A 26,350-nucleotide genomic window follows, 5' to 3' on the forward strand; every position below is an offset into this window, starting at 1 on the left:
TAAAGAACATTTTGAAGTTAAAAACGTCTTAATAATGGGTTTGTTTCTTACAAACATGAAGCTTGTGTGGATAACTTACATTACTTGAGCATTATTGTGATGTTTTTATCAGCTGTTTGGACTCTCATGACGGCACCCATTCCCTGCAGAAGATCCAATGGTGAGCAAGTAAATTTCTCAAGATTTGTTCAGATGCAGAAACAAATCTTGGATGGCCTGACAAGCAGGTATATTTTCAGAAAATGCTTTTTTTTTTTTTTTTTTTGGGTGAACTAATCCTTTAATATCTCATTCCTAACTGATAATTTGATCAGACTTCCAAAATAATACAACAATTTACACAAACTTAACTGAAAAATAAAGACTATATTGCTGTGTCAGAGATCCCATTGTGAGGCTCCTGACAGTAGCTCACTGAGATGGTCACTGTTAATGCTGGTTACATTGTATGAGGGCAGATTTAGTATTAAAAGATAAAGAAACCAAATCCCTCTTTTCATTCAGACCTGTCTGATTTCCCAGTGGAATCCTGAAGAATAGACACCACACTGATGCAGAGGAAGGATCAAATCTAAAATAGAAAGCTTGAGACTTATGAAGACACTTGTATATCCTTTGTGACCCGTGACAAGGCCACTGTGGCATTAGTAATGATGTTTTTTCTTGCATACCCAGATTTGTTCCAATTTATATATTTGCAAATAAATTTGTGTTTTAAAGTTTAATCAATTAAATGATTAGTAGACTGTAGAACTTAAAAGAATGTTCCAGTTTAAATATGTCTAAAGCTTTACCAACTGTACATGCAATTGTGTTTTTAATTATAAACAAAGGGATGAAATAGGAATTTATGTAGCATTTAATAGTATGCAGATTGTTCTATTTTTTTGACTGAATTGTTTCTTGCTATTGTGCCGTGTTTGCGTATTGACTGCTGCATTCCTCAGGATTTAGCATGGAGTTTAATCATTAGCTTACGCTCCTTGAGGTCCATCACACTCTCGGGAGGCCAAGATTTAGAGCTGAATCATGCACAATGAACTTCAGTGATTTACCATGGCTTTGAGTAGATGACTTCCTATATTCAGAAACATTATTGTGGGACCTTAAATGTATATTTATTTCCTGATTACCTCAGTCGTTTGTGTTTTAATCGGGCTTCTAAAATCTTTGCAACAAACTGGAACGAGGAAATGCAGCCACGATAACAGTTAATATTACCATAGAAAGACAGTCATAAAGCTGTGTATTCAAGTACCAACAATAAACTCAAATATAGCTTAACTCATAAATTAAAATAGTTTTTCTTTGCCTACAAAATCAGTTTAAGTTTTTTTCCCAAGCCACCCCAGTCCATTACACCCCCCCCCCCCCCCCCCAGATGGATGTTAATGAGTTACACACAAGTTTTGAGTACTTTTTTCCACTACAAAGCAAAAACCCAAGCCCAAGTACATCACTAATGATGTGACAACGATTGATTTGGTCAGCTTCAGTCAAAATTCCTGTCACATACCTGTGAGTCAAGGTATGTAGGCTACATGTCAGGCAAAGGTGAAAAGGTTTACATGTGTATGGCTCCCACTTGGGTTCAAAGGTCAGGGCTAAAGTCTCATAGCCTCTTAGAGAACTAGGATCAGATTTACACTCCACAAACAGTTATTTTGATCATATATAGGACTTCCAAATATCGCTAATTTAGAAATGGTGCCGATATTTTAAATGTGACCTTCAGTTACCAGTTCTTTGAGTAAATATTAGGCTGCATTTACACTTGGCAATAACATTTGATCACTGTGATTCGATCGTGCAGACTGGCTCATCAGTCAATCAGGACATGGCACTGTCACACTTCTGACAGTTCGGGAGAGAGGGGGTGGGGATTTGTGTGACGTCGTCCTGCGAATGCAGACACACTGGCACTGAGACCCGATCACAATGTGTCCTTGAGTACCTCTGGAGCAGGACACACTGATCGGATAACATTCGGATCAGAAGTGCGTAAAAACTTGTCTTTTTAATGTGTGGACAACATCCAGATACAGGTTGCTTATTAATGCCAAGTGTAAACACAGTCTTAGTTGTGTCACAGTTCAGAGACTGCATCCTTTTAAGTCTACTTCTGAAGCCTGAATACATCACAGCAGCACAACGAAGACATCCCATTTCAAACTTACTTTACTTGTTACTGGTGCTTTTCAATGACATCTGTCACAGTTTCTACCCACAGGAGCAATCCTCTGTAGACCAGACTGTCCCATTTAACAAAGCTCGGTACAATCTTTGTGGCTTTCTACGCATGCAACCCCTGAATCAAGACACGGCTATTGTTACCTTGAATATATGAATGCCATCATTCATATATTGATGGCATTCATAAAGCCTGAAGCCTTGCAGCACAAGGTTAAACCCGGCATCACAAAGCCATTTGCCTGTCAAAGGTCATGGGTCTACCAACAGGGCAATGACCCTAAACACTCAGGAGTGGTATAAAGCAAACACTTGACTAGTTTGGGCATGGTTTACTCCATTAATTAAACCCTTGTTATAAAGAACATTTTAGCATACTTTTAAAAAGATTACTTTTATGGAAATAATATACTATAGGTGCTTTTCAAAAACATATTTAGTTCAAGTTCAAGTTCAAGTCAACTTTATTGTCAATCAACCATGCAACAGTACATTACGCAGCACACTGAAATTGCGTTTCTCCCATACTCCAATGTGCAATATTAAAACAAGATTTGACACATACTGAGTATAAACTAAACATACGACTAAACATAGGACACCACTAAACAAGTACAACTAGATATTCAGAGACTTTTCTTGTACAAGACTGAGACGAATCAGACAACACATTTAACATAAAACGCACATCGTTACTGGGAGCTGGAGTAGCCGCTGCCATACAGGGCGCATTTATAATGTAGTTGCAATTAGTTTAACATTATTTCAAAGTGTATGTAAAAATCATAAAAAAGAGAACTCTACTTAAGTGCACTTAAGTGACCTTTTTATTCCATTAATATGATCTGCAAGTGAAGGTTTTGATAAACTTTATTTTATAGTGTCCTTATTACAGTGCAATTGTACGTTTAAGTATTATTGATTAACAACATGTTCTAACTAATGGGTTAGGGTCAGATAAGGATTTGGTTTAGGGTTATTGCATGCAATTATGCATAATATACTTTAAGTAATATATTAAGTACATGTAACTTTACAAGGACACTGTAAATTAAATTAAATGTTCACTGAAGTGCCTTGAAACTCTCTGTGTTTTATGTGTTGATGTAATTTTAACTGAAACAGGAAGACAGGGCGGGACATATTGAGCAGCACCAACCATTTTTAAATAGCCAAATAGCGTTTTATTTCATATCACAACTAAGCTGCTTTTGATATTGTATGACAGCCACAATACCTGGACATGACACAACTGAACTGGACATTGAGGACAGTGAGGTCAGGTGTGTTTTGAGCATATTGATGCTTACATTTCTAGTGAAGAACTTGGCAGGAGAACATGTCATCTACCGGATAAACTGACCTTATCCATAGTGCAGCACAGGAGAACACCATTCCACCCCCACCTCCACACCACACTGAATGACATCAGCAGACAGCTCATGGCAGTTCATTCCAATGGTAGGACTTCCATCCAGGACATATTCAGTCCTGCGAGGGCGACCACTCTTCAGGCATATAACAATGTATGCAGACAAATGGATGCTGGCGTCAGAGAGAATGCCAGAAGTGTACTATAAATCATCAAGCCCAGCATTTTCAAGGACATGCTGATAAATAAGGACAATGGTAAATGAGTTAATAGGTTTCCTACAGTCACACCTGGGAGATCGAAGCAGCACATAACTATTTCAAGACTTGATGTGCAATAAACCAAGTGGTGTAATGGGGTTCAAACATAAAAAAAACTTTTTGCAGCGAGAGAAGCTGATTCAGACAGAAAGTAGAACTGTGTAGGACATGATTTTATACACCGTGTACACAGTTATGTGAGTAATTATGCCATCCTAAGACATGCCATGAAAGTCAAAAATGATGGTGGGTGAATGAATGACAAGCACTCTCCTCCACCATCAATACCAGGACTGAGGTGAGACCTTTGAGCAAGGCACCAAACCCCCAAAACTGCTCCTCAGGCACTGCAGCAAAAATGGTGGCCCACTGCTTTGGGTGTGTGCTCATGGTTTGTTTGAATGTGTTTGTTCAGTACTCAGTGCTGTGTGTGTGAACTTGGATGGGATAAATGTAGAACACAAATTCTGAGAATTGAACACCCTACTTGGCTACACATCATGTCACTTTCACTTTTCAAAAATTTGTAATCCCATATTTTCTAAGGATTACCAAGGGGCAACATATATATTGAAAATAGCAGAGGGCCTAAGACAGATCCTTGAGGCACTCCATACTTTACCAGGATTAGTTGAGATGATTCCCCTTTTAAATAAACAATATTGTAACTGTCAAACAGGTAGGATCTAAACCATTTTAAAGCTTGAAGAATCTTGAAGTTTGAAGAGATTTGGGACCTGACCTAGAGATAACAAAGTTTAAAATATTACGAAGTGGTTCTTCTGCTACAGGTAACAAACTATTTCAGTAATTTAGTGGGTACAATATCTAAATATGTTGTTGATTTAGATGCAGTGATAAGTATATTTTGTTGTAAAGCACTGCAATTTATTTTTGGGTGCAATGAATGAAGCTGAATTACAAGACACTGAAGATTCTACATTTGTTATTGTATTTCTGATGTTATCTGTTTTATCAGTGAATGAATTCATGAAGTCATTACTACTAAACTGTAAAATAATATTCTGTTTGGGTGACATCTGATTATTTGTTAATCTAGCCACTGTGCTAAATTAAAACCTTGGATTGTTTGGGTTATTTTCTATGAGTTTATGGATATGCTTGGCCCTGGCAGCTTTTAGAGCCTGTCTATAGCTGGAAATACTGTTTTTCCACGCAATTCTAAAAACTTCCAAGTAAAAACTTGTGCTCAAGATTACGAGTTTCTTTCTTGAGAGATTTGGTATTACTGTTGTTCCATGGCACAGTACATTTTTTTGTAACCTTATTTAATTTGACGCGGGCAACAGCTTCTAATGTATTAGAGAAGACACATCTTGCACATATTGCTAGTCATTTCATCTAGTTCATGTGCATTTATTGGTACACAAATCAGTGGAGAGTGAAACAGGTTATTTGTGAATCTATCTTTAGTCGTTGGAACAATTATAGTTCTACCTGGAAAATAACAAGGAGTGATATAATTAAAGGTGCACTGAGAGATTTAAAAAGCAAGTCCCAAAGCAAACTTGCAGCCATAAGGGTAAAGGACGTATCTAGTAATGAAAGAGAAAAGAGAGCGCTAAGTGAGTGCACAGGATGAACTAGCTTATCGACTATTGATAGCGAGAGAAGGTAGATAAAAAAGTAGAACATTTTCACACATTTGCAAAAACCAGCTTACTTCCCTATTGAAAAATTTGGTGGATATCTTAAAAATTTTAATTTTGTCATTGTTTTGGAGCACACCAGCATAAAGATAACCATAAGGCTAAAAGCCAAAAAAAGAACTTCCATTTTGATTTCATGGGGACAAAAATTTTGCCTTCAGGCAAGCTGACATTTAAAACACATCCTACTTATCCTACTCATCCTATTCATTAGCATGTAAAGGAAATTATGCACACATAATTTCTTGATCTATTTAGATTGTTCTCTCTCTTTAGCATTAGGTAAGATATTTTATATTGGAGCACAATATCCAGTAATGACGCCTCATTGTAATCAGTGGCTGGTCACCCAAAGTACTCTCGGATCTCATTAATCTAATTAAATCAAACAGTTCAAATCAAATATCTGCACTGCACACATCTTTTCTGCATCCTGTTGTGTTATATGAACATATAGTTATATTTGATTATACAGTTATATGAACCCGTTTCTTCAGCCCATCTTCCCCTAAAATCTGAGTTTTAATATTGGCTCGTTGTAGTCTTGGCCAGGTTTGTTGCAATTTACACAAACTATTTTACATTGTGCACTGCTTATTTATTTGGTAAGATGTTCGTGCAATCATGTTTCTTTTAGATTGTTGCATGTATGATGAATCATCCTCAAATAAATGGTGACAGACTCTACATTCTATGAGCAGTAGCTGTTGTGCTCGATTTGAACACTCTTCGTTGAAGAGCCCTTGACATGCAGCAACTGAGTATATCACATCCGTACGTGAAGAATCCCACATGTACGCACCGTTCACAGCCTGTCTGTTCCCACAATGTCCCTGACTCACCTCACCTACTTCACCGTATGGTACCAGACCACCAAAAGCCTGAAGGCACTCTTTATCTCTTCAAATGAAATTAGGAAGAGCATCAAAAGGACAAAGAAAGAGAGAAAGACAGATAGAGTTGGAGAAACATCTTCATGTTCCCCTGCTTCTGCAAGACCTCGAGATGTTATCTCACATAAAGGCAAATAAGGAGACAGACATGACCTTGTAATAGAGAATTTTCTTTAGTAGAGAGAGATTTCCTTTTATCAGTTTAAGGTCAAAACCTAAACACACTGACAAAATGCTAAATAAATAAATAAATAGAAAGTCATTAACAAGTAAGTTAATTGAATATTGTTTTGATCAAAAGGGCGGTTCCATTATATTATGGGTCTTTATAATATTTTATGAATTTATTTTAATATATCATTAATACAATATTGAAGTGTTTAACTAGATAATTATTTTGAACTATTTTCAAAATAAAGCATTGGTTTTATTTTTAAATATTTGTTTTTTTTTATCCAATATCAGTCAATTTGTGTATCCCCATTTTCTTATGTTATATTGATTAAAATAACAATTTTACTATTGTTGAATAATAAAAAGGTTCCTTTTATGATCTTTATCAGTATAAATTGATACTATCATCAAGTTTAACAATAACTAAAATATTGTGAAAGTTCATCAGTGACCATAGTGATTTTTACTAGAAAACACAAAACATTGCTCTTGGAACAAAGTAAAATAATCAATCTTGTGTGGTGGAATTATATTTTCGGACTAATATCATAGTCTGCTATGATATTAGATTTTGCACTGACATTCAACCCTAAAACACTGAGATGATTGACATAAAATGTTACAAACTTTTTTTCTCAGATAAAATTTGATTGAGTATAAAACTAATAGGCCAGCATTATTTTACATATTCACAATTCTTAGTATGCAAATTCCAGGCATAACAGGATGGGGACTTTACTTTAAATTTTAGGTCTTTAAAAAAAAAAAAGAAACACATATATGGATAAACACATATGCACGGTTCACAATAAAATCTATAACACACATTTACAGGTGAATTTTCATTTTGTGCCTCCTGAGTTGAACTTCCAATGTCTGTGGCATTTATAGCCCTGGTATTTTATGCCTGAGGAGTTGAAATATGATTTCCTGAAAACTCTGTTGTAACCTTTTCTGATGAGATCATTAAATGTTAAAGATGGCATGGTTTCCTGAGAAAGACCCTTTTATTGTTGTCTCTGCTGTGAAATCATGATAAATATGGCAGATTATTCTGCCCCATGGCCCATCATGAATATTCATGCGTGTGCTTGTGTGTAAACGTTAGCGTACACATGACTGTGGGAGGAATCCAGCCTGGTGTGTCACTGAGGCGATATGTGGACGGAGACACATCTGTGTGATTGATGTCATTACTCGCTGACGAGGGTCATTGTGGTGCGCATGGCAACCCCCGCAAAGCGCCCACTGTCAGAAAGACCCATCTGCCCCTTTCACTTTCTCAGTCTGTTTCCTTTCTAATTCTTTTGTTTCTGTTTTAAAATACTGAGGAATGAGCCTAGATAGATAGCCATACTCTCATTTATTCTTATGCAGTTTAGTAAAAATTGCAAATTATCCAGCTAAATGGTCCTGTTTTGCCTCCTCAAATCACCTGAAATGTAGAAAATCTGCATAAGCACTTGCTTAAGGTTTCAGATATATGAGCCAATACACTGGCCACAGTCTGGTATATATTATACACATTTTCACTTGTTGAAGTCACAATGTATGTGTAGATCAGTCATATTTCTTGTGGGAACAGTAAAGTAATTTACATAAATAATATAGTAAAACATGCAATTGCCAGTGGTCTGAATAGTGAACTATTAGTTGGGAGCAACGAGGCCAATCCCAAAACTAAAACACAGGCAACATGCAAATTTGAATGGCTGCATTTCTGCTATTAGTATTACTTTTTAATGCATTTGACAAAATGTATTGTTTGTCACACACTTAAATGGCTCACTGGACTTTAAGTACCTAAACAAGCAACAGAGAAAATAAAATCTCTCATGTTTTATTATAAAACAATATAACCATATGATTTTACACTTACATTATATACAACAATCTGTGTTTGACAGTTTATATCTCCAATGCATCAAATAAAACAGTAAGGACTTTAAAACCACATTATTGTCAGCAAAGTTAAGGATCAACCAAGGCAAAAGTGGGCATCATTATGAAATGCAACATTCTACCACATAAATTTACGACTGTAAATAAAAAAAGAAGTCTTTAACTAAGGCAAAACAAATTAAATATGAATATTTTCACAAGGAAATGCTACATTGTTACAATATTCATAAATCATGCGTGTTAGAGGCCATATTTTAAAATCTCATTAATGACAAGTCTCATGACAAGTCTCATTTAATTGCATAGGGACTAAGAAGGATTGAGCCACCAATTGCACTTATTAGCTACAGTAAAACTGATGGTAGTACAAAGAGAGAACTGACAGTTCACAATATACTGAAAAACAGTGAGCAATGAGACACAATACTGTTTTTCTACTTAAATCTAATTTGAACATTCTTAAGACATTCAGGAATAATGGACTGTTCACAAAGAATACGTTGACTAGTGCCTTAGTAGCGATACTCATGACATCAGATGCCCCCCCCCCCATAAAAAACAGCGATGCAATGGCCAAAGATGTCTTTCCAACAAATAAATACAGCACAGATGATTGCTATGTGAACAGCCTGTAAGATTTTGAACTTGCAAAAATCCAGTTGAGATCAATAATCAGTCTTTGCTCCAATATGGATTTCATAAAGGGTTTATCCCTGATTCTTCCACCGCTTTGAGGGGGAATGTGAAACTATTCAGTCCGCTTCCTCCCAAATACTGCTGACACGCTCCTCACGATACCTTTGAATCCCACAGGGCCCTTCTTGAGCGCCCTCGCCTCTCTGATATGCTCAAACAGTTCGTGAAACACCATCAGGACACCGTGGTACGTCTCGGCAGCGGAGACCTCAAAAAACCCACAGTCCGTCGAGAGCGCCAGCAGCCGCCCCTCTTCACTGGACACTGTACGTCGGTGCTGGAGGTCTCTCTTATTCCCCACAATCATGATCTGAGCTGTGCTGGCCAGTTTTTGCTTGGCTTGCCGTATGCACTGCACTTGTTGCCGCACCACGTTGAAGCTGGCGCGGTCACAGATGCTGTAAACAAGGATATAACCGTCCGCCCACTGCAGCTGTCTGTCGCTGATGTATCTGGACACCTCTCCATTCTGAAACAAGACATTTATGCATTAGCCTGCTTCTATTCACTTCTCACAAGCATGCATTTCAATTGTTGCTGGTGCTATACAAGCAACTACACGTGAGGTACCAGTACTTATTAGTTGCTAGCAAACCCCCCCAAATGTTATTAGTATGAAGTTTTCATTTTTCTAAGTACTTATTACAATGGCTTTTTCTTTATAAAATGTATGTTCTTAATAGATAAAAGGTAATGTTAAAATAGCTTGCCATATTGTCATGCAAAACATGACTTTCAATCATTATTTTATCTCGAAACGTGCAAAAAGATGCTTACCTGCGGGCAAAGTGAGTCCCATATGTTGAAACAAATATCACGCCCGTCGATCTTGTCAGTATGGCTGTATATTGATTCTGTAAATGAAAATAAACCGTTAAGGAAAACGAAGGCTATTTTACTGCAAAACACAATGGAGATCAAGATCGTTAAGTGATGTCGTTTACCTATATCTCCATATTCTCCTATGAAGCGCCTGGTTAGGAAGCGCACGGTGAGAGCTGTGAAGAAGAACAGATTGTTACTGCTCTAATTCAGGCTAGATGCATAAAGACCACAAGCAACATTTGCCGAAGAACTTACCAGACTTTCCAACGTTTACAGCTCCAAGTAACAAAATGTTAGCCTCCACTTTCTGCTGGTTGCCTTCCATGGTTTTGCTGCTGTAGCGATTGCGAGGTTTCACTTGAACAACCATTGGTGGGTAGTAAAGTCTGTTGGTTAAGAGTCCCACAGTGAGCAAGTGTTGGACATAGAGATGCGCAGACAGAGAGCTGTTTAAATAGGCTTGATATTTATGGGCGGGGCTTTCTTCAGTTGGACCAATCAGAGCGACGAGCGTCTGCTGGTAGAGCTTTAATTCACGGTGCATTTTTAACGCACAGGAAAACATTTTTATAATTATTTATTTATTTAAGTTCAATATTTAAAATGAATAAATAGAAGAAAAAAAAATCTTTTTTCCACACTCTTCTATGGGGATATGACTCTGGGAAATATTTGGAATATTTGTATGAAGCGGAAAAGGATTGTGACATTTCCTTAAAATGTCAAAAATATAGTGTAAGCTAGATTATTTCACAAATAAAATTTTTATTGTTATTATTATTATTATTATTACTACTACAAAAGCTCAGTGTTTATCACATTTTAGTAACGTTGTAACTCCCTGCATAGCCCTTCGCTGAATTGGTGTCATGCCTTGGCAAGACCCACAGTCTTGCCAAGGCATGACACCAATTCAGCGAAGGGCTATGCATTGCAAATTCCTCTAAATGACAGGATGTCTTTAGCAACTACTTACCACAACATTAAATTAGCAATTCAACACTGACACATATAGGCCTTCTTGAGCTGTCATGGCAAATGTTTTTTCATGACAATACTGTAGTATTCCAGTAATTCTCGAGATGCAAAAGGCCTTTGCCTTCCTGATTTAAATTTGCATTGATTTTTCCCGCTAAATTGTGCACCATGTTCTTCAGATCCTGCTGTAAACTTCACAGCTGTGTTCATATTATACATAATGATATCGTTCTGCTGTAATCCGAGTCCATTTTTGACATCATACTCTATTAATTAACAAAGAGCGACGCCTCGTGGCCGCAGGTAACATTTCTACCCTTTTCATTTATTCTGGCCAAGGCATTTGTCCCCTCTAAATTAAAAGACATCAACATTGCCTAATTTGAAATTTACAAATGGACAATTAATCACGTACCATCATCAAAACCTCTTTTAATGGATTCCTGGATCTCTTTGTAATGACTTTTTTTTTTGTAGGTTTTTAAAATGCATTTTCTCGCCTCTATCGCACTGCGCCCCCCGAAGGGCCAATCCAGCACAGGTTACAAATTACGTAAACAGAACATTTTGAAGTATCGCATCATAATCTAGTGATGGAAACGCTGCATTTCGAATAAAAATGCATTTTGAGCCTTACAAAACGCTTTTACAATTCATTTCCAGCCAGCACAGGTGAACATTATAGAGATACGCATTCACAGAATCCTAAAGTGACAGAATCAAACTCCACTTCCAATTACTCAGCTAACCCCCGCCCAAAAGTATCATGGTGTTGTTATTTGGAGCACTCAGTACTATGTTTAATTGACATTTCCTGGAGTGCCCATGGTTGCCCCCTGCAACAGCCTTCTTTAATTTAAAGAAGAATAAACTGAAGATCAATTAATTCAACATATATCTTCAAAAGTCTTAAAACAGTCACCTGAAAATAAAGTCCCCCTAATCTATATTCGCACAACTGTTTCCCCCCTCAAAATTATTGCCCAAACACAATGTTTTAAATGTTTTGAAAAAAGTCTCTTATGTTCCCCTTGCAGACATTTATTTGATGATGTTACAATCTGAATGTATTTTATTCCTGTGATGCAAAGCTGAATTTTCAGCATCATTACTCAAATCACATCATCCTTCAGAAATCATTCTAATATGATGATTTGGTGAAACATTATATATCTTGTTATTATTTTCAGTGCTGACAACAGCTGTTCCGCCATTTTCTTTCAAGCAATTTAATACATCCTTGCTGAAAAAATAATTAATCCCTTAAAAAAAATCTTTCTGATTCCAAACATCTGAAGGTAGTGCAGTTAGATGGTATAAAAAGGAACTCAGTAGGGGAAGGCCATCAATTTTTGGACATATTTTAAACTATGTCCATATGTAAAACATGAACTAGTTTTATAATATGTGCAAAAATAGTCATGTTTTTATTTATAAACTTACGCAATGTGTGTTATTGCAATTCTTTTGGTAGGACAAAAAAATTATAAAGATAATGATTTGAAGCTTTGGAGTACTTTCTAAAAAGACAAGGGAGATAATATTTGTCTGTTCTTTATGAAAGGAAAACTCAATCCTCACGGTTGAGGGAACGAACAGTTGCTTCAAAGCACTCCAGTAATTGTGAGTATATAGACAGGGAAGGATAAGTTGGAGTAAGTTTCAAACTTAATTACAATTATTTACAGTGTGCATTTGTGAACATAGTCTAACTGTGATTTCAGATGATGCATTTCTGTATTAGTGAATCCATTTAACTAAAAACTGCATATCCAAACACATTTTAGTAACTGAAGAGTTTTATTGAATTTCAATTTGCTTTTCAATTAAAATACCAACATAATACATTTTAACCATGACTGGCCTTAATATGAAAATGATGCTGATGTCTTTGAAAAATGCCAAGTGAAGTGTCTGTGCGTGAGTGGAGGATAAAAAATCTAATTAAAATATGTAGTTTTGATCGGTTCAGTCAATAAACTCGCTGCTGAGCTGAAGCTGAAACCCCTCTAGATGTTCCTTCAGTCTCTCTCTGACGTCTGCCGTGGGCCTCAGGTCCGACTGGTGTGTGAGCGGACCGTTTTCCCACGCCATAGCCGTCAACACAGTGGAATCACACTTCACAGCCAGTCCATCCCTTTCTTCAGTGTCCTTTGACTGATATCTCTCCAGTATCACCTGAGGCTGCACGGTCTCGATCACAGTCTCGACGTCGACCCCGTTGCTTTCCCTCGCTTCGGCAGGAACCGGCATCAGCAGGACGTGATCATCAGTCCCTTCCTGAACCCAGAAGAACTGCTGCTCCTGCTCCGTGCCGCTCTTTTCCTTTGTGCCGAGGTCAGAGAGCAGAAGTCCCTGGTGCGGCTCAAGCACTTGGAGTTGCTGCAGCTGGAATGGAGCAGACGTCTCCTGCAGTGATGTGGAGTATTGAACAGACCCGGGCGCAGTCTGCATCTCAGTCTGTGGATGCAGCAGAGCGAGCTGCTGGATTGCTTCAGCATTATTGTGGAGCACGAGAGAGGTTTCCTGCTCGGTGCTCAGCTGGTGCGGGGGCAATTCCATGGTGACCACCTGCATCATGTCCTCGTTCTCTGCGCTCTCGCAGTAATACAAATAGTAGCTTTGTTGCTCCACAGGTGCCACATCAGTCGTCGAGGTCTCTGACTTTTGTTCTTTGAGCACTTTGGCTTTCCTTTTGATTTCCTGGATTCTGTTAGGCTTACGTCTTGTGTGGGATCCTAGAGCCTCATCAGGTCCTGCAGTTGCTTCTTTGTACATCACACTTACTTTGTTTCCTTCATTGTCTCTTCCGCAATAAAAGCAGCAGCCTTCTTCCTCTTCCCCAGTGACTTTTCCCTTTGTCTGCACCTGTCCGGTCCAGCCCTCGGCCAGAAGGTCTATTTCATCAGCTGCGCTCTCCTCCAAAGCCTCAAGATTGCGACCTCTCTCCACGGTCGCCCCCTGTCCCTTTTGAGCAGCCCAGCTTGAACACCTGCCTCCTCGGGCCTCCTTCCCTTTGGCTCCGTCTCGTGTGCGTAACAGGGTACTTCTGAGTCGGTTCTCTCTGAGGCGCAGTAACGCGTGGCGTAGGCGGTTCTCCCGCCGTCGGGCGGCACTCAGAAGACGCAGAGCTTTTTCCAAGCTGTCGATGGCTTTGTCGTAGCGCCTGCGCCACACTAGAGGGCACAGCTGAGCGTAGTTGTGCTCTTTCGGCAAGTAAAAGCCAGGAGGCGGGGGGAGACGCCTCATGTAGCAGGATGGAGAAGGTGGACGAGGAGGAGGTTGAGGAGAAGAGGGGGCAGGCGGTTGGTCATCTACTGACGTCTCTTCAGAGGTCTGAGGAGCCTCAGATGGAGGCTGACCATGCTTGTCCTCCCCTTCGCCTTCTTCACACTCATTCTCTGCTACTTTTTGCACCACAGTCTCACGGTTGAAGATCTCCTGGTTTTCTGAGGCTTCATTATTGGTGGAGTTCTTGAGACTGGGGAGAATTGGTTTAAAATATAGACATTAATTATTTAAAACAGGTTAAAAACATACATACGCTACAAAAAAGAAACATAAAACACTTTTTAAAAACAGTATGTATCTGGAAATAAACTACTAATAGAATACAGTTAGATGTTACGTTTAATTGCATGTTATTTGTAATGAAATGAAAATGTATTATAGTTTGAATACAATTAGATCACCTCAAGAATGCTTTTTTGACCCATTTAAGCAGTACTTAAGTATATCTTTATGAGTAATTTTAATAACTTAGTCTTTGAAATATGGTTGAGGTGCACTGATGAATTTACTGACAAGTCCGACTTTTAACTATTAACTCCTTTCCTGCCGGCGTTTTTGAAAAAAAAAAAAATTGCCAGCCACCATTGGCATTTTTGACAATTTTCACAAAATATTTATGACCCACAGAATATTTAGTTGTATTAATATCTGAATATGCAATGCATAGAAATATAAAAAAAATCAGAGCTTTTATTTTAAATAATAATAATAATAATAATTAAAATAATAATAATAATAATAAACAATTTTATTCTAGTTTCAAGCATAATTTATTTATAGTTAAAAAAAAAAAGAAAAAAAAAAAACCTTGCTAAGAAAAATAAAGCTAAGAAAATCAGATTTTTATCAAAGACTACATCTGGATCATATTCAGTCATGTGATCAAAGCAAAGATGCTTATTAGTAGATCACTTCCATCAACACCCAGAAAGCTTCACAATCCTTTACCACTTTCAGGATCAACATTTCACTCTGTAACATCAGGCAATTTTGATTGACATGCTGTTTATTGTTGACAATCGCATTATTTTTCATATGCATCTGCTTACATATGATATCACTCATTTTTCCCCTGTGGATTTGATCAGGAGATTCTGGTCTCATTCAGAAGCACCCCGAACGTATAACAGTGAAACACAGTAAGCCTGTAAAATCTCGACTTTAGCGAGGAAAGAGTTCAAATATATTTGAATATATCTGTAATTACACATTGTAAAGACAAAGTTCCAATTTAGTTCGTTTAAAATATACTGAATGAACTTTAAATGTAATATCAAATAACATTACAGTTAAAATCCAGTACATGTGCTTTAGTATAATTGACAACACATAAAGATTAGTCTTTAAAGTACAACAAAAAATTAACACACAGTAATATAAAGCGTACTTTAAAGTGAACTTTTCAATTTGACTTTTTTACAAAGTGCACTTTTTTTTGGAAGGTGTGCTAGTCATGTTTCAGTTCGAAGTGCACACTGAATCACAAGAGAAAGCACACGAGAAAGAGGTGATTTTTTGCAGCTCTATGTGAAATACCTGATATCTTTGTCCACATTTCGAGGTCTGCCTCTCCGTTTTGTTGCACATTTCGCAGCAGCGCCTCTTTCCTGAGACTGATTTTCAAATACAGTGGGAATCGCATCGTCCTTCAGTCTGCGATAGCCACTAAAAAAAGAAAAACAAAAAAGACTGATTTTATATATTTATCTGCACCTTCTAACATACTGTGTTTGAAAACCACAACTGTTTTGGTCATTGCTTCGGTGATTCTGAAGGAAATGTTAAGCGTGTAATAATCTGCAGACCTGACACCGGAGAGTTCAAAGCTATCAGGGGTGAAGTGTTTAGAGCAGAAATAGATGAAACCACTTTGGGGGTCCCACTGGCCTTTTCCCTCAGGGCCTTTGCGATGAGAGTTGATAATCCAAGCTGTGCGTCGAGGGTTTCCTTTCTTTGGCAATCTGGAAAACACAATACACAATATTAACAAGTTAAGATAATTTAAAAACCCCCTCAGCAACTACTGCTGCGACACATTTTTAATTTACACTGCTTTTCATCACACAAAACACAAATTATGTCAATGTGTTTAGACCAGCGCAAATTATTATAAACAAGTAGTTCAGTGAATTGGTCACCAGGAGGCAGATATTAATCACCGTAGTCTTGAGCTGACCAAAAGAACACATTTTGATTCAGAGGGCATGGTAGAATAGAGTCATTAAATAAACTTTTATATTACTATGAAAATGAGTTTCTTAATGCTTCATCATAATGAAACCACCTAAACGTGTGGAAATCTGAACATGCTGTAGCATGGTGGTTCATATCTGATGGGTCATGGGTCTATTCTGATACAGTCAGGGACAGCATGAGAAATAAAATGCTAAATGCAAATAATAAAATGTTGGTAATTAGTAAATTTGACTACTGATTTGGAAATATCTGTATGCACCTGTGAAAAGTGATTCCAGATTTCCGAATGTCCTTTGTGTCACGTGACTTGCAACCTACAGCAGAGCAGTGTCTTGGCATCTAGGGCAAAAAAAAAAAAAAAATTTTTAATCAAATTTGTAAAAAATAACACCACATGCGCACTACAGGGGTGGCTGATTTTTATCACACCCCTCCATAGATGCTTTCTTTAATCACACATATTCATCCCAGTACTATTAATGAATTAAATTAGTTTAAATTAAATCTTATTATCACTTGTCAGTAAGATCCAGCTAAAAGAAAATAAAACAAAAAAATTATAGAAATTCTGTATAATATACTAACATTGTAATAATGTAAAAAAAAAAAAAAACACCAACTGCAATAATAATAATTTAAATAAAGAACTTAAATAAATAAATAAAAATATATTTGTTTATTATTTATTTATTTTAGATTTTGACAGACTGGTCCTCCAGACAGAACACGTTTTCGTGTTGATTTATTTAAAATTGCGTGGCAGTTATTTAATGACAGTTCATATGATGGTAAAAGTGCCATATATTGTGATGTTAGTTTCCCAAACACCCGATCGCTCATATCGATAGCATTTAATCTCAACTCAGCGTCGTTTTTAGGTGACTACACATCAGGCTACTAAAACAGACTATACCTACGGCGGGAAATAACAAGCTGGGCATCTGAAACCAATATAAACCCAGGCTATTGAATACATTTCTATAAAATAATATACAGCGATTTCTCTCTTCAAAATCACCCTTAAAACTCACCACAAAGGCCTGCGACCTCACGAAGATGGCCGTCTGCTTCTTCCTAGGCGCTGTAGATTAGATCCGCCCTTCTGCAGCAGCCAATCACAACGGCGAATTAAAGTGACGTCGCGAGAGGACGCAAATTTATGTTTGGAAGGGTTGGATGACGCTGATATCTTAGTTTTATAACTTCTTTAGTCACTAACCTAACATAAACAAAACAAAAGAAAAAAAAAGTTATTTTTAAATGTTGTTTTAAAATGTGCACTTTTAGCAAGAAGATATAAGCATAGCCTAATCCATCATAGCTTGCATTATGAATAAACAACAACAACAACAACAAAAACGATGACCAAACAAACAATTAAATATTATATATAAAATAACAAATCCTAATAGCTAGGCTACTAATAGCAATATTAATGTCAAGTCAAGTCACCTTTATTTATAAAGCTCTTTAAACAAAATACATTGCGTCCAAGCAACTGAACAACATTCATTAGGAAAACAGTGTGTCAATAATGCAAAATGACAGTCAAAGGCAATTCATCATTGAATTCACACTGTTTTCATTCATTAGGAAAACAGTGTGTCAATAATGCAAAATGATAGTTAAAGGCAGTTCATCATTGAATTCAGTGATGTCATCTCTGTTCAGTTTAAATAGTGTCTGTGCATTTGTTTGCAATCAAGTCAACGATATCGCTGTAGATGAAGTGACCCCAACTAAGGAAGCCAGAGGCGACAGCGGCAAGAAACCGATACTCAATCGTTGACAAAATGGAGAAAAAAAACTTTGGGAGAAACCAAGCTCAGTTGGGGGGCCAGTTCTCCTCTGATCAGATGAAACCAGTATTTTAATTCCAGGCTGCAGCAAAGTCAGATTGTGCAAAAGAATCATCTGTTTCCTGTGGTCTTGTCCTGGTGGTCATCTGAGACAAGGTCTTTACAGGGGATCTGTGTCTGGGGCTCTAGTTATCCTGGTCTCCGCTGTCAGGGCAATAGAGTTCCTTTCTAGGTGCTGATGCACCATCTGGTCTGGATACGTACTGGATCCGGGTGACTGCAGTGACCCTCTGATCTGGATACAAACTAGATCTTGTGGCTACGGTGACCTCGGAATAAGAAAGAAACAGACTAATATTAGCATAGATGTCATTCTTCTAATGATGTAGAAAGTACATAGGGTGTTATGGGAAGTGTTTCCCAGTTCCGGTTTACCTAATTAATGCAGCCTAAAAATCCGAATTTGGATATTAAAAGCATATTAGTATGTAATGTGTAAGCCAGCTTAAAGAGATGGGTCACTGCAAGAGTGTGTCTGCCTCCCGAACAATATTAGGTAGGTTATTCCAGAGTTTAGGCGCCAAATAGGAAAAGGATCTGCCGCCCGCAGTTGATTTTGATATTCTAGGTATTATCAAATTGCCTGAGTTTTGAGAACGTAGCGGACGTAGAGGATTATAATGTAACAGGAGCTCATTCAAATACTGAGGTGCTTAACCATTCAGGGCTTTATAAGTAATAAGCAATATTTTAAAATGTATATGATGTTTGATAGGGAGCCAGTGCAGTGTTGACAGGACCGGGGTAATATGGTCATACTTCCTGGTTCTAGTAAGAACTCTTGCTGCATTTTGGACTAGCTGTAGTTTGTTTACTAAGCGTGCAGAACAACCACCCAATAAAGCATTACAATAATCTAACCTTGAGGTCATAAATGCATGGATTAACATTTCTGCATTTGACATTGAGAGCATAAGCCAAAATTTAGATATATTTTTTGAGATGGAAAAATGCAGTTTTACAAATGCTAGAAACTTGGCTTTCTAAGGAAAGATTGCGATCAAATAGCACACCTAGGTTCCTAACTGATGATGAAGAATTGACAGAGCAGCCATTAAGTCTTAGACAGTGTTCTAGGTTATTAAATGCAGAGTTTTAGGTCCTTTTAACACCTCTGTTTTTTCAGAATTTAGCAGTAAGAAATGACTCGTCATTCAGTTTTTTATATCGACTATGCATTCCATTAGTTTTTCTAATTGGTGTGTTTCACTGGGCCACGAAGAAATATAGAGCTGAGTATCATCAGCATAACAGGGAAAGCTAACACCATGTTTCCTGATGATATCTCCCAAGGGTAACATATAGAGCATGAAGAGTAGCGGCCCTAGTACTGAGCCTTGAGGTACTCCATTCTGCACTTGTGATCGATATGATACCTCTTCATTCACTGCTACGAACTGATGGCGGTCATATAAGTATGATTTAAACCATGCTAATGCACTTCCATTAATGACAACAAAGTGTTCAAGTCTATGCAAAAGAATGTTGTGGTCAATTGTGTCAAACGCAGCACTAAGATCCAATAAAACTAATAGAGAGATACACCCACGATTAGATGATAAGAGCAGATCATTTGGGAGCAGTCTCAGTACTATGATATGGTCTAAATCCTGACTGGAAATCCTCACATATACCATTTTTCTCTAAGAAGGAATATAATTGTGAGGATACCACTTTTTCAAGTTTCTTGGACAGAAAAGGGAGATTCAAGATTGGTCTATAATTAACAGTTCTTTGGGGTCAAGTTGTGGTTTTTTGATGAGAGACTTAACAGTCAGTTTGACTGTTCCACCAATGAGGAATTAATAATAGTCAGAAGAGAATCTATGACTTTTGGAAGCACCTCTTTTAGAAGCTTAGATGGTATAGGGTCTAACATACATGTTGTTGGTTGTAATGTGTTCACAAGGGTGTGGTTATTGCTAAAGAATGTTTGATTTTCTCATAAGATAAGTCCCAAAATGGTGTGCATGGTAGAGAAAAGTGCTAAATGCCCTTCACTTCATCTTAACTGATGTGTGAAATGCTGAAGCTCAGAAACATACTTACAAACCACAGACACTTTAATATATCACAACAATAGGCTTACTAAGAAATGCACAGGAAATGTAGGCTATACTGTAGTTTCCTGGAGCTTTAATATAAGCAAGCAGTAGCCTATCAATTGCATGACAGTTAAATTTTTCTTGCACTGATGATAAAACAAATTCAAAGTCATATGCTATATATTATATATATTTAGTCTTAAGCCTTAAGCGTAATTATAAAACATAATTTACTAAATATATTAATGTGACTATTGATAAACAAATTAAAGATCATAAAGCAAACACATTTATATGCTGGAATGGAACAAATAAAGCCCTTCTTGATAGCAAACCATGCTCATCCTTTCAAATTCAGATGCTTCAAAGAGAATGGATCTTTAAGAACTGAATGGTGCTTCAGTTTACACATTACTGTCCTTGATTGATTTAAATACAATAATCTATACATTTGTGATATTATACATTTTTATACCAGAGGGGCTGGTTTTGATTGGTTGAAGAACATTATAAGGTATGCAGTTTATAGTACAGGTTTAAGTAGTTCCAGGTCTGCCAGCCACAACAACTATACCAAAATATTTCAGTTATTTCAAAGTTCCTTACAGCCTACAGCAGCAAAAGAACCAAAACCAACAAAGACAATGATTAACAATACAATAAAAAAACACAACAAAATTACCTTTCTGTATCTATGCAAAGCTCTCTCTGTCTCTCTGTCTCTCTCACTTGGGTAATATTTGCAACGCCTCCGGGCAGTTATTTAGGGCCTGCAAGACCAAGTCCTATCTGCTTGAATAGGGAAATACTGACATCTCAAAAACTGCTTGCCACTCTCATGTTTAAATTACATATTTCAAATGAGAAACACAATCTGACATGAACTGTCCCACAAATGTTTTTTCTTATGCTCAACGAGTGTTAAAAAAAGCTTAAGACAATGGCTGTGAAATGAAAGTGGATGTTATCGAGTGCACTCATTCAATCCCATAATGCAATAACGAGTGTACTACTACTTGTGCACTCAACAGTTAGAGAATACCCATAACTACAGGGTTATTGATGTTCCATTATTCCAAATGAATAGATAATGATCCACAAATAAATGTAAAGAGATTCACAAAAATTAAACAAATTCACAAATATATAGAATGAGATCCACAAATATATGTTACATAAACATGAATGAAAGGGGTTATGAACTGAAAAGAATCCTTTGACATTTAATAGTTCAATGTATAAACACATCCTGTAGGTTTCAAAACTCCAAATTTTCTTTAATTGAAACCAAGCTCAGAAAATGGAATGTTTTGGAATGTGCCACTTTATGATGTAGTAGTGTGGCTAAGCACCGCCTCCGCAGGAGAAGATCAACGTCTGCTCCTACATCACTCCTCTTTAGCCCCGCCCATTTATTTGTACCTGTAGTAGGAGGAGAGGAAATACTAGAGAGATGAAAACAGAGGATTAATCCATCAACAGAACCATACAGATGACATTACAAGATTACAAGACACTGTGTAGAGAAGTTGTGAAAAATAGTTGAATTGCCTTCCTTGTGATCGTAACATATCTAGAATCGGACGCGAGCTCTGTTGCGTCATGTTTCGAATCATTTTCTCTTTCAGTTAAAATAGCCAAATTATAATGGGTTCTGTTGTCTATAGTCACGCCCGGTGTAAACACAGGGTAAAATTAGCAAAGAGCTCCAGATCATGTCCATACTTTGCTACGGATTCATTTTTAAACGAGACAGTATGATGCAGGCTTCTCTGAGAAACTAAAGGTAAGTGATGATGCAGCAAATGAGTCTGACTAGAGTGGATCCAATGTTGTAACACAGAAGTGTGAGTAAACGTGCTTTAAACATTATTGCATCGTCTTTTAAATAAGTTTTTTAACCCAACTGACGATGTTGTTTTCAGAGTACATCACAGCAACATCCATCTGTTATTTTAATAAGTGAAACAGTTAGTCAATCATAGCAGAGGGTGTTGAGTTCTAAATGCCCCCTGCATATATAAACAGACTGTTTATGCAGAGAGGCCCAAATACAGGATATAAAATAGCCTATGACTTCTTAATCATGATGTTGTTTATTTAAAATAACACTAACATTATAAGTAAACCTCAGAGAACATTATAAAATAATAATAAAAAATTATGGCTTTCACAAATAACTGGCTTACTTACTTACTGGCTTACTTTATGTAAATCACTTCTTGCACATTTGTAGATGACTTCCTATCTATTAATGCAACACACATTTAGTAGTAGTAGTAGTAGTATCCCTTTATTGTCACTAGTCACTAATACCAGCTAAATTAGCCATCAGCCTGTCCATACATACACAACATACATACAATGGGGTAGACAGAACAGGAAGACAGGGAATTGAGGAAGAAATACAGCATAACATTAGGGAAGTAAGGAGAAAAAAAACAACACCCAGACTATGGTACTTTTGGGAGTACAGTATGGGAACCGAAAAAACACCTCAGCAACAAAAGCACATACACCATAAACACAAGACTTTGCAACTGGGGATGGAAATTGCAGAGCTCTTCCAGGGTTGTTGTTGTTAAAGCAGCGACATTGGCCGAGACCAGTGCTGGTAGAGGGAAGCCGAAAGAAGATATGATTGCATTGCTTTATTTTGACATGTTGCCATTAAGTTTTTGAGTTTGTTTGTTTTCTCAAATTAAACTGTAAAATTCTCACGAAGGTGCTTTAACAGCAGCTGGAGATTAAGTTGTTGTGTTCATGCCAATACATAGTGCCTATATCCCGTCTGCGTTTTTGCAGAAACCATATGGCCCTAGAAATGTAACCACACTTTCGGCTTGTCCTGTGTGTTGTTAGACAGAGTTGCGGGGGTGACATCACGTCTCAGGGTCTCTCTTTCTCTCTCTGTAGCATATGAGGCCAGATGCATTCTCAGATACAGAAATTGTCATAAAGTATGCAAATCGTTTGCAAATAGTGAGGAGCGCGATAGGCAGTATAAAAGCTGCTTGGTTGCTGGACGCACGGGCTAGTGTTGGTTGGCAGCTCTGCACTGCTCTGAGGCAGGGCGAGTGGAGCCATATTGATTGAGTGAGGAGGAAAGACTTCTTTCTGTGAGGATGTAAGAATTTCTATTGACTCGGTCACACATAAAAAACATTTTGAACACTGCACAGTTGAACTTGGGGCAGCATTCTGTGGCACATGGAAGCCTCCTCTCAACAGGAAAAGGAAGAGGAAGATGACTTGGAGACCAAGGGGTGGCCTGGTGTCACTCAGAGTCAGAGTCAGAGTCAGAGAGGCTTTGTCATCATTTCAGCTCTATACAGCTTGTACACAGTGAAACCAAATAGCGTTTCTCCCAGACCATGGTGCTACACAAGACTACGTTAACTACAAAAACTCACATTGTATTGAGCAAAAGAATATACAAAATTAAATAATCTTAAATATAACATAATACTAAAACTGAAAATAAAGAAAAAGTAAAAAATAAAAAAAAGTAAAAAGATGAACATAAAACAATGGGGCATGATGTGGCTCATGGCTTTGGTGCGCTTTTTAGCCTCAAAGCATCTCTCAAAGACAGACTCCACAGCATCACCAAAGAGGCCGGAGGGAGTGATAAGTGCATTAAGGAGCACCTTACGGTCTGCGTCCTTGAGGTCAGGTTTAACCACAGGTGCCTCTGGTACACAATGGTAATTCGAAGTGCCTTACATAAAGTAAAATAATTATAAAAAAATGATCACAAAAATAAAACAAGGAATTTTAAAACTTTGAAAATGATTTAAAATCGATTTAAAATTAATATAAGGCAATGTGCAATCATTTCGGGTTGCATAAAATACAGTGCAATTAATCAAATACAGTGCAATCAGTTCAGAAATTGCACAGTGTTCATTCAATAAATGCACACCTAAACAGATAAAAGTGGCTAATGTTTTAGCACATTTGATCTCTTCTGGAAGTTGATTCCAACTGCAGGCGGCATAATAACTAAAAGCAGATTCCCCTTGTTTTGTGTGACTCAATCCTAATGATCTGATCTGTTAGATTTAAATACTTTCAAATCAATCTTAAATGTTGGCTGGAAGCCATTGTAAAGACCTGAGGACTGGCTCAGATTTTCTGGTTCTAGCCAGAATTCTGGCAGCAGAGTTCTGGATGAGCTGCAGCTTTTTAATGGTATTCTTGGGAAGGTTGTTGAGAATACCATTAAAATAGTCCACCCTGCTGGTGATAAAGGCATGGACAGGAAACAAAACATCTAATTCTTGCAATGTTTTTTTAGTTACTGCTTTGACATGACTACTGAAACTAAGCTCTGTCTTCAGAACATAACTGTCAACATTGAGATTTGAAAATAAGGGACATTTTCAGGGCCGCCCAGAAGTCGATTGTAAAGATTTTATTGGTCATGTGAATCACAGTACTGATTGCCTACACCAAACACTGATCCCTAAACCTACCCATCATTGTAAGCCTAACCAATAAAATTAGCTTGCAGGGCGGGATTTCTGCTTAATTGTTTTGCGCCCAGTTTTTTATTATTAGTATTTATTTATTATTTATTTTTTTATTTTATAGAAATATTAAAAATATGGGAGAAATACGGGAAAATATTTAAATGGGATGATAGCGGGATAGCAAGCTAAAATACGGGAGAATCCCGGTAAAAAGAGAGGGTTGACAGGTATGCTTCAGAATCACAACAAGATTCCTGACTTGATTTTTAGTTATTTGACCCCTAGAGTCAAGGTATGCATTCACCTTGAGAAACTTTGTTTCCAAATGCAATGCAGCTTTTTCCTTGTTTAACTGAAGAATGTTCTGGCACATCCAACTGTTAATTTTATCAGTTCATTGGCAGAGGGAGTCAATGGGGCTGTAGTCATTTGGCGATAAGGCTGGGTAAATCTGGGTATCATCAGCATAGCTGTGATAGGCAATTTTAGTTCTTTCTCATTATTTTAATTAGTGGGAGCATATACAGGCTAAACAAGAGCGGTGCAAGAATTGAGCCTTGTGGGGCTCTGCATGTCATGGACGTCCACTTAGCCTTAGACTCTCCTATACTCACATAATAGCCTCTCCCTTCTAAGTACTATTTGACCTGAACCATTTTAGTACCATCCCAGAAAGCCTGACCCAGTTTTCCAGTCTCTGTAGAAGTGCAGTATGTTATGATCGACAGTGTCGAATGCAGAACTGAGATGTAGTGGTACCAGCACTGATATTTTGCCAGAATCTGAATTTAAGCAAATTTGTCCATGTATATATTTCAGTTTAAGTATTTGTTTTGCTGATTAAAAACTATATTTTCTATAAGTTTGCCCAAAAAAGAAAGATTTAATATTATTGGTCTATAATTGTTCAAAAAGGTGTCATCAAGATTTCTCTTTTTCAGAAGGGGTTTAACAACTGCAGTTTTCATCTAGTTTGGAAAAGTCCCAGAAAGAAGTAAGGTGTTTACCACTTCTAAGAGATGTGCTTCTATGCAGTTAAGCACATTTTTGAAAAATAAGATGTGGGAAGTGTGTCAAGATAGCAGGTTGAGGATTTTAGGTACTGCTCTATTTCTTCAATTTTTTTTTGCTATCAATTACTTCAAAAATAGACATAGTATCTTCTTTTTGATATTGCGGCCCAATCTGTCTGACCTTTGCAAAATTTGAGGATATGCTAATCGCCTTCCTATCTTCTCAGAAAAGAAGGAAGCAAACTCATCGCATTTGCTGTCAGAGAGCATTTCACTGGGAATCTGACTTGGGGGGTTTGTTAGTCTCTCAACAGTAGCAAAAAGAGTGTGAGTGTTGTTTAAGTTACTTTTTATAAGGTTTGAGAAGAAACCCTGTCTAACCATCTATAGTTCCACACTGAAGGCATGAAGGCTATCTTTATAGATGATAAAGTGAATTTCAAGTTTCATCTTCCGGCACATCTGCTCAGCTTCTCTGCACTTTCTCATTTCATACTCTGAACTACTGTTG

At 37.4% G+C, this 26,350-nt stretch overlaps 2 protein-coding genes across 2 annotated transcripts; both read right to left on the reverse strand.

The window, feature by feature from the left end:
• Positions 1–8,383: 8,383 nt before the first annotated feature.
• Positions 8,384–10,423, reverse strand: zgc:64022 (Ras-related and estrogen-regulated growth inhibitor-like protein). The gene is made up of 4 exons (XM_052533688.1): positions 10,238–10,423; positions 10,102–10,155; positions 9,935–10,011; positions 8,384–9,626 (listed from the first exon to the last, which is right to left on the reverse strand). Exons 1-4 carry the CDS (start codon positions 10,350–10,352, stop codon positions 9,210–9,212), a joined length of 663 nt encoding a protein of 220 aa, XP_052389648.1. The 5' UTR covers positions 10,353–10,423; the 3' UTR covers positions 8,384–9,209.
• A 2,318-nt stretch (positions 10,424–12,741) lies between these two features.
• Positions 12,742–17,637, reverse strand: LOC127935575 (uncharacterized). Its single transcript, XM_052533577.1, has 5 exons — positions 17,479–17,637; positions 16,707–16,786; positions 16,057–16,212; positions 15,788–15,916; positions 12,742–14,441 (listed from the first exon to the last, which is right to left on the reverse strand). Exons 2-5 carry the CDS (start codon positions 16,784–16,786, stop codon positions 12,929–12,931), a joined length of 1,878 nt encoding a protein of 625 aa, XP_052389537.1. The 5' UTR covers positions 17,479–17,637; the 3' UTR covers positions 12,742–12,928.
• Positions 17,638–26,350: the final 8,713 nt, after the last annotated feature.

The sequence above is a fragment of the Carassius gibelio genome, chromosome A19 (genome assembly GCF_023724105.1).
Source record: "Carassius gibelio isolate Cgi1373 ecotype wild population from Czech Republic chromosome A19, carGib1.2-hapl.c, whole genome shotgun sequence".
NCBI classification, from domain to species: Eukaryota; Metazoa; Chordata; class Actinopteri; order Cypriniformes; family Cyprinidae; genus Carassius; species Carassius gibelio.